The sequence below is a fragment of the Mesoplodon mirus genome (assembly GCF_964341445.2).
Source record: "Mesoplodon mirus genome assembly, chromosome: 13".
Taxonomy (NCBI): Eukaryota; Metazoa; Chordata; class Mammalia; order Artiodactyla; family Ziphiidae; genus Mesoplodon; species Mesoplodon mirus.
The window spans coordinates 89,097,021-89,112,708 of NC_138989.1; the positions used below are offsets into that span (position 1 = coordinate 89,097,021).

At 56.7% G+C, this 15,688-nt stretch overlaps 1 protein-coding gene across 3 annotated transcripts in view; it reads right to left on the bottom strand.

Moving 5' to 3' along the window:
- Positions 1-11,552, bottom strand: part of SLC66A2 (solute carrier family 66 member 2) — a 48,610-nt gene extending 37,058 nt beyond the window's left edge. For all 3 annotated transcript variants that reach the window (XM_082641745.1, XM_082641744.1, XM_082641746.1), the window contains exons 1-3: positions 11,480-11,552; positions 10,844-11,181; positions 5,626-5,759 (exon numbers count right to left, since the gene is read on the bottom strand). In XM_082641745.1, coding sequence (XP_082497871.1) covers positions 5,626-5,759; positions 10,844-11,046 — 337 coding nt within the window. In that variant the 5' untranslated portion in view covers positions 11,047-11,181; positions 11,480-11,552. The remainder of the gene's footprint in view (positions 1-5,625; positions 5,760-10,843; positions 11,182-11,479) is intronic.
- Between the last annotated feature and the right edge of the window lie 4,136 nt (positions 11,553-15,688).

A 15,688-nucleotide genomic window follows, 5' to 3' on the forward strand; every position in this document is an offset into this window, starting at 1 on the left:
GTGGGCCTGAGACTGCAGGTCTTCAGAAGTGATGCTGTGTGAGTTCCAAGACTAGATCTTCAAAAAGATACAGCGTCCACCCGGTTCTCCCCTTGAAACCCAGCGCCACTTTGTGAGGAAGCCCAGGCCACATGAGAAGGCACGCAGGGATGTTCCAGCAGGGCCCGGCTGAGGTCCAGCCAACGGCCAGCACCAACCCAGACACATGAGAGGGGAGTGAGAGAGAGAGAGACACAAAGAGAGACAGAGATAGAGGGAGAGACAGGGCAAGAGACAGAGAGCTAGACAGAGAGAGAGGGGGTAAGGGGGAGAGACAGTGGGAGGGAGAGACAGGGACAGAGAGAGAGAAGGGGGGGTAAGGGGGAGAGACAGTGAGAGGGAGAGACAGGGACAGAGAGAGAGAGAAAGGGGGGAAAGAGGGGGAGAGTGAGAGGGAGAGACAGAGAGAGAGAGAAAGAGGGGGTAAGGGGGAGAGACAGTGAGAGGGAGAGACAGGGACAGAGGGGGGAGGGGGACAAGGGGGAGAGACAGTGAGAGGGAGAGACAAGGACAGAGAGAGAGAGAAAGAGGGGGTAAGGGGGAGAGAGTGAGAGGGAGAGACAAGGACAGAGAGAGAGAGAAAGGGGGGGTTAAGGGGGAGAGAGAGTGAGAGGGAGAGACAAGGACAGAGAGAGAGAGAAAGGGGGGGTAAGGGGGAGAGACAGTGAGAGGGAGAGACAGAGAGAGAGAGAGAGAGAAAGGGGGGACGGGAGGGAGCGAATGAGACAGTGAGAAAGCAGCTCGAGCAAACAGCCAAACTGGAGTCCGAAGCAAAAATATCCTTTCACGTCATCAAGTTTTGGGGTCACTCGTCGAGCAGCCCCAGAGACAGGGACCAGAGGTGACAAGGCAGAAGTTCCAGCAGAGCTGAGACGGGAGAGTCAGCCTCTGGTGGCCAGCAGGAGGCTGGGGGGTGGACAGGAGGCAAGCCCTCAACTGCCCCAGGGGCTTTAGTCCTGTCACACTTTGAGACTCACTGCTGGGGGCACCTTGGAGAGAACACGCGGGGGCAACGGTGCCTGCGTGTGGTGGAGGGGACGACGGCTACAGGGGGACCAGGGGACCGGGAGACCGGGGGGCCGGGAGGAGTATTTTCACAGTGGTCCAGGAAACACGGGAACAGGAGACCCTGTGTCAGCCCCGGGGCAGCGGGCTGAACTGAAGCAGGATCGTAGCCTGATGTCCGCGGACACCACGGAGCCCCTGAAAATGCAGGACGGTCTGTGGATAAACATCTTCCTGGGGAAGGGGGTGTCCTCAGCTTTCAGTCTCAGGATGGTACTTGACCCTCCCCACCCAACGTGCTTTTACAGCTTTACTGAGCTATAACTACACACCATAAAAACGTCACTCTCCCCGTGGTGTGTAGGATACGTACAGGTGTGTAGTGCAGCCACCACCGCTACGGTATTTTAGAACTTGCATCACCTCACAAGGAAACCTGTCCCCTTCAGCAGTCACCCCTCCCCGTCCACCTCCCCAGCCAATGCCACCCCAGTGCTGAGATGTGGGGCAAACCTCAGGTGAATTCATGCCCGCAGCCGGCTGGTGACACACCCATTGGGATGCACTATTCTTAGTGACAGTACAACACGGGGATCTGGCGGGAGGAACGTGTGGCCCTGAGGATGCCGAGGAAACAACTTCTCAGCAGCCTCGCTGTTGGCCGGCCTCATGACCTGGCCGGGAGCCACGAGGGAGGCGCCTGGTGCAGACGCAACGCTCTGTTATTCTTGGGTCCCTGAGCTGCAGCGGGAACGTCAGAGCCGACCAGGGCCCCGTGAAGGGCCAGCCTGGGAGGGGGCACTCTGTCTCCTGGGAAACCTCCAGACCAGGCTCCTCGGACACCTGGCTGACTGCAGGTCTGGGGCAGGAAACTGGACAGCGAGCTCAGAGCATCTTGTTGCACCAGTGTCCGGGGTCCACCGGACCAAAGGTCAAAGATCAAGAGCCAACGGCAGAGGCTCCCACTGGCCAGAGGTGGGTAAAGGGGCTTCCACCACATGAAACACAGGATAACGTACAAACAGACGTGCTCATTGCTGCAAGATGCTGGGAACCAATTCTGAAAAGTGGCAAATATAGAGGAATATAAGCAAGCCTTCACCTGGCTTCCTTTACAAGTCAAACCATCGGAAGACCAGGTAGCATTTGTGGGGAAGTTTCTCTACAGAACCTGAGATGGCAGAGCCTCGGGGCTGGCGGCCCAGGACTGTCAGGACTGGGCCCTGGGCCCCTATGGCTGCCACCACCCAGAGGGGCCAGCTGACAGCCACACCTCCTAGAGGAAGGATGCACAGTCCTGCAAAGACAAAGGGCCAGACCTGGGTCCAATTGTCTTTTAAAATGCTCTCTACAGGGCGTCCCAGACAGACCCGGCTCAGCAGCCTGATTCCGTCCAGATCCTGTGGGCCTGACTCGCTCTGGACACTGCTGCTGGCCCGCTGACCCTGTGCTGGGTGCGCAGCGCTCAGCTCACAGCAAACGCCCCGTTTCAACAACGGGTAGGTTCCAAGGAGAAAGGGGAGTTAGGGAGAACCTATAGATGAAAAAGACAAATCACAACAAAAAGACACCAGCCAATCACAGTGTGCGCTGGATCCTGATTTAAGGAAACAAACTGGCCAAAAAGTCAGGAAACGGACAAGACAGCTGGAAACTCACACGCAGATGGTGGTTTCATGATAAGGAACCATTGATTTCTTATGGGTGATGATTTCTTTAGAGATACGTTACAGACTATCTATAAAGAGGCTACATCTGGGATTTGCTTCAGAAACTGCAGGAAAAAGATGTGAACGGGGCCTGGAGGTGGTTATGGTCCCACATGGAGCTCCGTTATGCTACTCTCCCTACTTCTACGTGTTTGAAATTCTCCACAATAAAAAGTGAAAAAGGAAAAAAACAGCACCTTCGAGAAGGACACCACACTTCACTCCTAGTTCACAGTTAAACAGCAGGCGCATATTAGTGTCTCCAGCTAATTTCTCCCTGAAGCACGTGGCCTCGGTGGATGCCATTTCACCTGGGACAACCCGAGGAGGGGGACCCACACCCCTGGCCCTGCCCCCATTACACACAAGGGCATGGAAAAGCTGCCAGTAGAATGAGAGGTTTTAAAACGTTTGATCCTAATTTTGAAAATGATCCCAATTTTGTGATAGGAGACTGACTAACAAAGAAAAAAGAAACAACTGGAAAAATGTACCAAAATGTTCAAAGTAGTCACCTCTGGGTGGTGGGAAGGAAGGCTTTTTACTCTTACTGTATACCCCGTCTTCCCTAAAGTGTCTACAATGAGCACATGCTGCTCTTCAGATAACAAATTAGATGTTTAATTTTCTAAGTAACCGGCTGTTTCTCCTCACCGCCATCTATGTTTCTTTAACCTTAACTTTCAAGTTGAATTAGTGACCTTCAAAACTGCAAACCTCTATAAAAGATAGCTGGAAAACATTTAAGCTTTTTTTTAGGCTGCCTGGCCATCCTATGAGAACCGTGAAACAAAGCTCCCCAGACTCTCCTGGGGAGTTACTGTAATGTGCATGGTCAGTCCCCACGAAGTCTGTGTCCCGAGGCCTCGGCTGACACGTCGGGAAGCAGAGGCCGGCCACCTGCCACGGAGGGTGGGGGGAGAGACGGGAGCCGCGGCACAGCGGCCCACAGGCTCTCAGAGCTTCCAGGCCCGAACCGCTTGGCTTTTTCACAGCCCCACCCGCCTACTTCTGGCAAATGAGAGGAAATAAACCCACACATTCATTAAAAGCTTCCCGTAGTGGGGTGGTGAGACCTGTGTGTCTCATAAACAGTAGACACGGAAACATGTAAATCCGATCTGAATTCAAGTGTTGAATGCTCAGACTCTCAGCCGGTGTGGGCGGAGGTTAGGAGACGACTCTCCCTGAGGCCGCAGGGGGCCCAGCGTGGGAGGGCCGGGGTCAGGAGGGGCCCAGAGGTCAGGGGGCACAGCCCTCCCTCCACCAGAGCCGACGGCGTGCACCAGCAGACTGGCCACCGCCATGAGCTGCCAATCAAATGTCCAACGTTAAACTCTAAGTTTGCCGCGTGACCCAGAGGCCCCAACACCTGCTGTATCTGGCACCCTCCGCCTTCACGACCCACGCAGTTTCAAACAAGGTCACAAGCCTGGTCTCCCGCTGCAGAGCCTGAGGCACAGGACCACTAAGCCACCAGGGCACCGGGTGTCCTCTCCAGGCCTTCCCCCCGCCCTGGGTGAAGACGCACACCGCTGACCACCCCACACGGCCCACTCTGCACTCGGCTGTGAGATCCTGCACCCATTAAAGGGGAGGCTCGAAAGGGCACAGACCACAGAGGGCCGGGGCAGAGGCCGCCTGGGCAGCAAGCCCTCAACTCAGAGAAGGTTAAGAGGCGGCTCCTCGGCTCATAAGGGCCTCATAAGGATACAGAAGCCCTGCTTTCTAGGCAAGAGCAGCAGTATAGCTGGCACCACCTCTGGTGTGATTTCCTGAATCACAGCTGGCAGGACGGCGTTGATGGGAGAGAAAAAGCAAAAACACACCGGAAACAGACAGTGGCAGCTGGTCCTCTTTATCGTCTCAGTGACCCTGACTGATCCAGGCTACTCATCGGAGCCGAGGCCGACCCATTTCTACAAAGACTGAAGTTAGCACACACTCACTCTCACTCTAAAAACAGAAGCTACACAAGAGGAGCGGGGTCACTCAAAGGGAGAGAAAATAACCGCCAAGGAAAAAATAGCGGGGCAAGACCTCAAGTCTGCAGGAGTCCCAGAACCCAACAAACTCCAGAGAAAACGCTCCTCTAAGCAGTAGCTGAGATTGAACACACCCACAGTCTCAGACAAAATCAAAGGGGAGAGCGGTCTTAGACTTAGTCATCAGAAAAACCAGAAGTACGGCATCAACCCTCCTGCACAGAGAAGCCCAGCAGCCCACGCGGTCAAACACAGAACATCAGCTCGAAAGAAACATTTTCAAAGGAGAAGGCAAAACCAGGGGCAGCATCTTCTATCTTCTGAGCCACCAAAAAGCTGTAGGGGCTGAGCACGGGATTCGCCTGCCCGAGCTCGTGGACCCCGCGTGCCCACCCGAGGCCCACAGAGCGTGACGTCGGGTGAATGTTCAACAAGGTATGTGAGAAAGATCCCGGTTGACTCAGCCACAGGGAACGGGAAAAACAGAGAGGCTGTGTTTGGTGCACAAGCCACACACAAGGTCAGAGGTAAAACCGCCTCTGCAGGAAACATCTGTCTCCGGCCTGATCAAGCCAGAACCAGACCAGCAGTGCCGCCCTCCTGCCCCAGCTGAGGGGCCCGCGTGACGACGGCCACGGGCGGGGGACACGGTAAGAACAGGTTGTAACTCGCCCGAGGTCCAGTTTCACACGACATGGTGTCGACGCAGTCACCTACCTGACTGCGAACACCGGTGTCGGGACAGACACCTGTGCCACCTGGCGAAGCCAGCGCTGCTGGGGTGGCGCTGGGGTGGCACTGGGTGGAGGCCCCCCACCGCGACAGCTCCAGCCGAGTCTTGCCCATTGAGTTACGGGGCTTCATCCCCAAAGCTGCGGGTCACCAACCTGCAAAGACCCGGCGTTTCACGTTCAGCTCGCTGGCGGCGCGGACCTCGGTGCAGAGCTTCAGCATCAGCAGCATGGCCAGGATCATGACGACGCTCTGCCAGAGCAGCGGCGCCTCAAAGCGCCTCCCGAACCTGCGAGGGAAGGGCCGCGGCGTCAGGGGAGAGCGGGCCGGGCGCCCGCGGTCACAGCCTGAGCGGCCCGTGTGCCGCCGCCCAGGCCTCCAGACGCCACGGTGGGACGGAGCCGGGGCACGGAGGGGCCGGGCACCCCCCTGGACGGCCGGACCGGGCCTCCCCAGCCCCCAGAGCCGAGTCCTGGGCAGGCTGCTCCACGTGCTGCAGCACCCCCCCGCCAGGAGCCGCTGAGACCCTCCCAGGGCCGAGGGCCGGTGGGAGTGGGTCTCCTGCGCCCGCCCCCTCACCCCCAGTCCGGCCAGCTGCCGTTGCCCTCCTGCAGAGGCCCAGCCGCCGCCAGGCGAGAAGCCCAGGTTCTGGAACACCTGCCTCCCCAGGGCTCGGTCCAGAGTCTGGAGACCGACGGCAGCCCTGACCCTGGCCGTGGGGAGTGGGGTCTGCAGGCCAGCACGGCCCCCAGTGTGAGCAGAGCAGTGGGGGGCCAGGCCACCCAGCCCTCACCAGAGAAGAGGAGACGGCAGGCAGGGCACGGTCCCCACTGCCAACCTCAGGCCCTGATGGCCGACCCAGGCCTGGCTGACCCGCACGGAGGCCTCCATGTCCACTCTCTTCTCCGAGCCCCAGCCCGCCCAGCCCTCCCAGCCACAGGCCCCAAGGCCTTCCTGCTGACTTTTTTCCAGTGTGTTGAGCATTTCAGCAACTCGGCCAAAATGTCCTGGAGGCCAGAGCCACAATCCAGTGACTGGCACCCGCTGGGCCCATCAGAAGACCCCAGCCCAGGGGCTGATCACAGCACTGCCCCCCCCCCACCAGCTGGGGTGTCAAACGTGGCCACCAGCATCACAGGACTAGCCTGCAGAACTGTCACCTCTAAGGCGAGGCCTGGGCACAGCACCCTTCAAAGCCCAGGCCCCCATTCTAGCCTGGCTGTTCTGGAGCAGAGATCCCGCTGGTACCAGCTGCAGCGTGGCCTGACGGGGCCTCCCAAACCTGAGTTAGTGGCCGACAGGTCACAGTCGGGAGGTGCTGGATGGCAGTCGGACCTCCAGCTTCTCCTGGAAACCAGGAGACACGGAGACACGGCCCGGCCCACCTCCCTTGGCCTCGCTCTCACACCCGCCCCTACAAGGAGAGGGTCACTGACAGCTGGCTGATGGGGCCACACACGTGCTCCGCCACAGGCTGGCTCTGGGGACCACGCTGCCCCTCGGCCTTCTTGCTGTGCCCCACCACCTCCGGGCTTCATCTCTTCTGTAAAGTGCGGACACAACCCTACAGCTGCTTGAAGATGTTTCTAGCAGTTCTAGGAACTAGTCCCCACTGGTTACCTGACTGACCCCGGGGTCTGACCAATCAACAGATAATCCAGAGGAGAAGACAGAGAAGGTTCTGCGCCAGGCTGGGGAGACTGGAGCGGGTGGGCATCACAAAAAGTCAGTCAGTCTAGGGACCAAGCTCATTCCCAGTTAGTTACAAGGCTGAAGACGTGCGATTTGGGCCTTTATGTAATAAACGCCACTTCATTATTTTCAACAGAAACAATGAGTGACTAGAAACATTGGGGGGGGAATGAAGGCTTGTGCTTCCCCTTATACCACACACCAAACATCGAATCCAGGTAAATTCAGTATTTACAGTAAGGAATGAGACATTTACAGTGAAGTAAGGGGGTCAGAGTGAACATTAAACTGCTTTTAGGGTGAAGACAGGCTAAACAAGACAGAAAATTTCAAAAAGCACAACTTTCCACAGAAGATATACAAGGGACAAAACAAATACGAAACAAAGTTCAACATCCCTTGTAATTTTTAAAAGCCAATTAAAATAGAAAGACACTATTTTTCACTCATCACGTTAGTTAACCTTCTGCCTTGAATGCTAATGGTCTGTGCTGGCAGACGTGTCACGGGGCACCTCTTCCTCCCCTGCCCTGAGAATGCGGTTGGCAAAGCCTGGTCTGCTGCAGAGGACAGGACAGCCCAGCAGACGAGCGTGTGGCCTGCTGCTCGGAGCAGCCAGTGGAAGCGCCGGCCCCCCGTGCAGCGCACACGTCTCCCTCCCAGGGCGGGCACTGCCTCACCGAGCCTGGGCAAAAGCTCCCACAAGGAGCACCTTCTACGCGTCTTCAAAGTAGCAGAGAAAAGCTCGACTGGAAGAAAAGCTGTGTATCTACTTCCCTGACTGCTTCGCGAGTAGCAGACTGTCACTAGCCCTCTGGTGCAGTGTCACCACATCTCCCGATACAACTTTACTACACCTGCAATACAATGTCACCATGTCTCCGTCTCCGGTACAGTGTCACCATATCTCTGATCAGATAGGGATGGGGCTGGAGAACTAGCTCTGTGAATGCCTCAGGCCCTGGGTCAGACGGCCCTGCACCCTGGCCCCCTCCCTCCTCTTCTCATTTACAGAATCACTCCACCCCCTGGCTTCCGACACCACAAAGGCCAAATCCTGCATGTCAGCATTTTGTATGATCTGCTCAATGCTGGTTCTGCAAAAGGATGGGAAGAATCGCAAGAAATAAAGGCATTGAGTTCCGTGAATTACAGAAACGCCGGGTTTCTATAGCTTGGTCAGCCTTCCCCCACCCCACCCCCGACCCCCAGGACTGCAGAGCTGCTCACATGCCTCACACCACACACTTCCTTGGGCGGCTTCCCAGGCAGACTGGAGTTCCGAAGACTGAATTCCCAGCCAGCTTTGGGAAACGTACTCTTCACTTCCTCTAAGTCCACCACTGCTCTCGTCCCACCCGGAGCCTACCACAGCTCCCAGCCAGCGCTCTCTCCCTCCCCACCACCCATCACCCATATACACGTGTCTGGCACGTTCCATACAGCACTTCTGCTGAAGCGTTAACCCTGTAGCATCTGCCCAGTGTCTGGCTCATGGGAAGCCCTCAAAAACCTATTAAATCAAACGGGCTGCTAGGGGACCCAGGAGTAGGGGCTTTGGAGGCTCCAGAGAAAGGAAGGAAAGGGAGCACAGGCATCACCCTCAGAGCAGTGGGGCCTTGGGACCACGTGGGCAGAGACGCGTGTATTTGTTACAAGTCGTAGACGGAGCCCGGCCTGGCTGCTGGGCTTCCCCACATGAACTACAAAGTACTGCCAGGTGTGAAACACAGGGAAAGCACAACCCCAGGTCAGAGGGATCCTGGAGGAGAGACCTCTGCCAGCCCTCCCTTCTTCCCATAGGGTCCCCCAGTCTTCTGGAATCCAGGCTGAAGGCAGCCCTGTGTGTTCACATGGCAGCCACTGAACTCATGGAGGGACCCAGGACAGCTCAGGCAGCTGATGCTGTGGGAAAGGGGCAATCAGATGTGCAGAAATAGACGTGCCAGTGGACAAAGTTCAGAATTCCACCAAAGACTCTTTCTTTCTCAAAGGCTCAGGCCCTACAATGGAGAGAGAACTCACAGTCCCAAAGCATCAAATGCTTGCTTGTTAAACCCAGAAACACTGACGAGATGGCATTCAAGAAACTGGTTCAATTTCTGATTTCTCCAAAACAGATAGTTAGAGGTAGATTAGATATCCTATCTTCTTTCTGCAATTCTGAATGATAAGCATAGCTGGGGGAAGACCTCTCAAAGGAACTATTTCCTGTAAGAAACGCAGCCTCAGCCGATCCTCCTCCACTCCTCCGAGAAAACCTGCCACTGCCTAAAGGAAATGCTGCTCCCGACCTAACGCCCGGGCCTGGGCTGGGAGCTCCGGGGGCCACACCCAGGGTGCTCAGGGTCGGCAGCAGTGTCACACACGATTACAGTTTGGGACCTGCTTCTGTGCAACCTTAGACCCAGTGAGGGGCAGCTGAGAGCGGGAAGGGGAGAGTCTTGCTGCAGCGGGCGAGGGCCACCCTCAGCCACGGGGAAAGGAGGAGCCTTCAAATGCAGTTTTTCAACTTGTGATAAACAAGTTAAAAGATAAGCGCCCTCTGACCCCTCCTTCAGAAGCGGACTGGCCCAGAGACAGGGCTCACGGTGTGACAAATTCTTCCAGGAGAAGGGGTCGACTCGCCAGCTCGCCTTTTAAAACCTCAGACTGAGCAAAAACACGGTGAGAGTGACCAAGGGCTGCCTCAGGCCAGGTGGACAGAAGGAGAAGGAGCAGAGAACTTCTGGACTCGGGGGACTCACACTCTGATGACCGCAAGGGGACATCTGCCCAAACTCATCAAACTGCACACGTGCAACGGGTGATTTTCTTCCCTGTAAATCATGCCTCAGTGAGGCTGACTTAAACTCAATTAGCAAGGAAGCACGATTACTCCAAAAAGTCAAAAGGAGCCACAGCTGCCCGGCCCCAGGCTGTGCTGTCTGTGCTCACAGAGGGGCCTGGGACCGTCTAGAGGGAAGGAAAGTTCCAGGCTTTTTTGGCCTTACAGTGAGGCTGCGAGACTTCTTTTCACTTCCTCTGAAAGTGTACCCTCCCAATTATGTCTGGCTTCAACAACTGTTAAAATTAACTTCAAGTTCCTGACCAGAATGCAAATGATAAAAAGAGGAAGTTGGTCTGGGAGGGGCAAGAAAAAATAGTCTCTTAAGTATTATCCAGAAAGTTGACTTACTGTTAAAAAAAACAAACAAAAGCAAACCCGCACACACAACGCGGAAGGCAGGAAGGGACCACCCTTCCAGGCAGACCACCCCCCAGCACTCCTTCCTGTCCGGTTCCCCCCTGAGAGCCTTTACTGGCCCGTGGTTTGCCCTTCCTATGCTGACCACCTTCTGTTACTGGTATTCATTAATTCCCTTCGTCTTCTCTCCACTACCCCAAAACCTCACCCAAATTCCTAAGGGCATGGACCCAGTCCTAGGACGCAGCCCCACAGAAAAGGCCCTGGGCAAGCGTCCAGTACGTGTACGAGCCACTGAAAATGAAGACGCAGACCCGGGATTATGGGAGATTCTCCACTTCAATCCCACCATTTTCCCTGGGAAAAAGTCTCATCCATTTCACCAGCTCCTTCCCAGGAAGTGCAGACACTTCCGCCCCCCCGGCCTCACCCAGAAAAGGAGAAAGCCATCCATCTCCCTGGGAGCAACTACAGTAAGAAAGCCCTCAACCTACCAGAAGAGGATCCGTAAGATATTGGCCAGCAGGAGCACGAGACACACGTAGGTCGAGAAGCCCTCCGCGTTCTGAGTCCTCCGGATGTCCCTGTACTGCGGGATGTACGGCACCACCCCTCCGAAGACCATGGCCCCAGCTGCCCCCCAGGAAACCAGCTGGTGCAGCGGGACCCAAAGCCAACCCAAGCCTTCTGCGTCCATCCCGAGCGCCCGGCGGCCCCGCCGGCAGGCTGACGTCCACCTGGCCCACGCGCGCTCCGCGCTCTCGGGCTACTGGCGCGCGCGCTGTCACCCTCACATGCCGCCGCTGCCCTGGGCCGTCCTCCGTCGCGGGGCCTGGCGAGAGAGGGAAAGCGGTAAAGCGCTCGGGCCGGGCCTCCACGCCCAATGGGGGGCGCACCGCCGGGCTCGTGGCTGGGGCACGACCCCCTCCTCCGGGGCGCCGGCCCGGGATGGACTTTCAGTTCGGGGTGGGAGCTCGGTTCCGGGGGAAGCGGTCGCACAGCCTGGGGGTCAGAGGGGTGGGAGGAGGGGGGAAGAGGGAACACACTGCCCAGGGGGCCCGGCCCGGGGTGGACGCTCAGCCCAGCGCGGCGCTCGCGTCTACGCGCGCTGCTGACCCCGCCGGGCTCACCCGCGCTAGCGGCTCCCACCGGTCAGTCCGCCGTCCTTCTGTCTGTCCAAGCGCCGGGCCCCGCCTCGGCATGACGTCACAATACGTGGCTCCGCCCACGCCGGGCGGAGGGGCGGGCGCCGCTGGGTCCTAGAGCGCGCCAGTGGGCGGGGAGGTGGGGGCGGGACCCGGGGCGAAGCCGGGTGTCGTGGGTCGTGGCCAGGGCGCTCCGTGGGCCCACCCGGCCCGGGTTAGGAAATCGCTGCCTGGCGGGGCCGCTCCTTCTGGGCCAGGGGCCCACGTGGACCCGGCTCCATCTGTCCCGCGGCGAGTGGCCTTGTAGACGCGGCGCGCCGCCAACGGGAGCAGAGGACCGGGTCCTGTCGCCGCCCCGAGGGTCGGCGCGAGGCCTGGGGACGCCCCCCTCGTGGGGACTCGGGCAGGGTCTGAGCGCCCCGTGATTTCAGGGGTCCTTCCACCGTTCATGGTCTGCCCGGGTCTGTAGGGCTCCCCATCCTGAGCCGGGGCGGGTCCCTGAGGAGCGGCGTTCGGAAGTTTGCAGAGGGCCAGGGCAGTTTCGGCCAGGCTGGGGGGCCGGGGGCGCGACTCCTCCGGGGAAGCGAAAGCCCACCCCGCAGCCTGAAGCCTCTGAAGGTCCACTCTGGCTCTTCGGGGCCCAGGGCGGCAGCAGCTAGGACTGCCGTCCACAAGTGCGTTAGGTACCTTGTCACTAAAGACAGTGCTGGCCGGTGGAGCTCGGATCTGCTAAGGGTTTCGTGCTTCATCTCAACCGCACGATTCTAGCACTTACAGATAGAGAACACAGGAATTCCTGAGTGTGTCACCTGACCAAGGTGAGCCCTCGGGAGCTAGGTGCTCAGAACCCAGATGCTGGTGGGCGAGGGAGGGGTGGCGGTCAGGGAGGGCCCTGTGAGAAGCCAGCCAGCCCGCCCAGGACCCTGTGCAGGCGGGCTCAGAGCAGAAAAAACCACCTGCAGGCCCCCAGGATTCTGTCTACAGAGGAGCTCCCCCAGGGCTCCCACCTCCACCAGAGCAAGCCCAAATCACCCCAAAAGGGAAGGCCTGGTGGGTGAGTGAGGGGGGTCCCCAGGGGCACACAACCGGCCAGCCAGCTTCCTACCTGGTATGCTTCGTGGGAAATCCTAAGAACAGGTACAACCTCACTTAGAGCAACTCCCAGACGAGCCTGGCGCTAAGGAGAGCTCTCCGTGAAACACAGGCCGCTCTCCTCCTCTGCAGCCTCTGCGGCCAGTGTACTGCTGAGTATCCACCAGAGAAGGCCGAGAACACAGCATCAGAAGTGTACAAGGAAGTGAGACACAGGCGGAGAAGGAAGTCCTGGAGGGACTGGAGAAGAAAAGCAGGTGTTCCTCCTTAGCCAGATCCTCCCCCGAGCTCTGGAGCCTCCAGAATGTTCTGTCCTCTTTATGGTGGAGGTTGGAGTAGGGATATAGTCTTCCCTCCCCACTCACTGGAGCATCTGAGGCCACTGCACCTGGCCCTGTTTGTCCTGGAGTACATGGGCAAATTGGTGCCAGCCCGTAGCCAGCTGCTGCTCTGGATCCATCAGCTGTGCCAGGTGGAGCATGGACAGCAGCAAGCGCCTCCAGAGTCCTGCTAAATGGATACAATCTTGCATTCTTGATCCAAGATTTTGCCCCACAGAAGGGGCCTGTAATCCTTTTGAGCCCCACCTGTCTGGAATAGAGGGGCACCCACTGGTCCAGAACCATCGGTCAGGCAGAAGGAGAGAGCTCATCTCGGCTGCTGCACATTAGCTGGCTTCCTGTGTTCCCAAACAAAAGAAGCCGACCAAACTGTGCAGTCTGAAAAATGATACCCAGAACGAGCACATCCCAGTTCCCGGAACCGGCGAACATTACCTTATGTGAAAAGAAAAAAATTGCAGATGTGATTAGTTAAGGATCTTGCGATGCAGAGATTATCCTGCATTATCCAGGTGGGCCCTAAATGCCATCACGTGTATCTTTTATTTATTTGTTTATTTTTTGCGGTACACGGGCCTCTCACTGTTGTGGCCTCTCCCGTTGCGGAGCACAGGCTCCGGACGCGCAGGCTCAGCGGCCATGGCTCACGGGCCCAGCTGCTCCGCGGCATGTGGGATCCTCCCGGACCGGGGCACGAACCCGTGTCCCCTGCATCGGCAGGCAGACTCCCAACCACTGCGCCACCAGGGAAGCCCTGTTCTTTGTTTTTAATTGAGGCAAAATTCATGTAACAGAAAATGAGCTCTGTTGAATGAACAACTCAGTGGCATATTACCTTCACAATGTGGTGGGAACACCATTTCCATCTGGTTCTGGAACATTTTCATCCCCCAATAAAACCTCACGCCCCTTAGGCAGTTTCTCCCCAGCCCCTGCCCCCTCCAGCCCTGGAAACCAGCAGTCTGCTCTCTGTCTTTATGCCTTTGCCTGTTCTGGACATTTCAGAAAATGGAGTCACAGGATGCTGGCCTTGCGTCTGCTGCTTCTACCAGCATCATGTTTACACCAAGGAAGCAGGGGTGCAGGATGCTCATTCCCTCCAGGGGCCCCCTGAGCCTCCCTACTGCTCACCTGCCTGGTGGCCTGCTTTTTAAATGATAATTAACGTGCTCGAGCTCCAGAAACATTTCAGGCGACTTAAGTTTTCTGTCATTCACATTTCCTCAAGTATCTTACCTCTTAAGACTGTGACCTGACCAGTAGCAAAAAGCACAATTTTTTATTTGAAAAGTCATACAGTAAAGGGAAAATAGACTGTACTAAACAGAATTTTTAAATACAAAGTGTGCATTAATTTGCAACCAATCACCCAGAGGCTTCTTGAATGTTTCCTCCCTCCCTCCTTCCATCCCTCCCTCCCCCCACATTGCCTGAGAGTTTCCTGGTCCCTCACCCCTCGCTGTGGCTGGAACAAGCACCCCAGGCTCCCCAGAGAGCTGGACACTTCATCCAGCTGGACACTTTCTCTAAAGCTCATGCAAGTGTTTCCTTGAAGTCCCTCATTGAGACTGTGATGTGATAGGGAATTCCCTGGCAGTCCAGTGGTTAGGACTCAGCGCTTTCACTACGGGGGGGGTGGGGAGGGCGGGGAGTGCCTGGGTTTGATCCCTGGTCGGGGAACAAGATCCCACAAGCCACGTGGTGTGGCAGAAAATAAACAGAAGATTGCGACGTGATAAAATTGTTTACCTGGAAAAGAAGCAACTTCATTTTTAACTCAGACTTTGGATTTTCTTTTCTTCCCAAGGCAACTGTGGGCCACGGACAGGTGCCCACTGAGAGGATCAGAAGTACCTGTGAATGCTAACATGGGGCGGGGGGTGCCAAGAGCCAGCCCTCAGCCCCAGAGTTTCGACCTCTGAGGGGCTGACAGCAAGACACTGATTTTCCTTAAGTGGAAAAAGCAGAGCTGATTTTATTTTTACTCGAAAAAGAAAGCTACTTCTTCCTTGTGTGTTTTCCTTGGGGTGGCCTTTGAGAGGAGTTGCTGGCGTGGTGGGAACACCAGCACTGGCACTGACCAATGCAGAATAAAAACCAGATGCTGGGCTGGTCAGAGCAAGAGTTGGGGCAACCTTGGAAGTAAGTATTAAAAAGCTTTTAAAGAAGTTTATAGGTTGGAGAGGATTCTGGGGTGATGGCAGAGCAAGAAGCCCCGGGAATGGCCCCCAACCTGGACCACAGCTGCAGGGACAGAATCTGTCTGATGTAACTAATTTGGAATCCGGAGCTGGTGAAGGCTTGCAAGTTCCAGGGGAAGCACTGGATGGTTACTGCAGTCAGTTGTGGTGACTTTCAGGTCTTAGCATGCAGCACCTACCCGTCCCACCCTTAGCCACATGGCAGGAGGCCATACGTGTGTTCCTGGAGCAGCTTGCAGAAACCAGCGTGGACCAAAAGGACCTTGTCCTCCAATATCAGGAATCTGTGCTCTGATGCTGCTTCTGATGGCAGAGATGCAGCCAAAGAGGTAGATGGCCATTGTTGTCACACTTCCCCACTTGTTGCAAACCCCTCCCTGACCAAGTGGATTTCAAGGGCGAGTGCCCCCTTTATCCCCCTTTGTTTTTCTCTCTTCCCCCTTTTCAAGCCAGACATTAAAGACTAGGGCATTGGAAAACAATTGCATATAGGAGAAAATTAGAAAGTGAGTGCACATGCCCAAGGAAAGGCTCAGGAAAGACCTGAGCAGACATTAAGT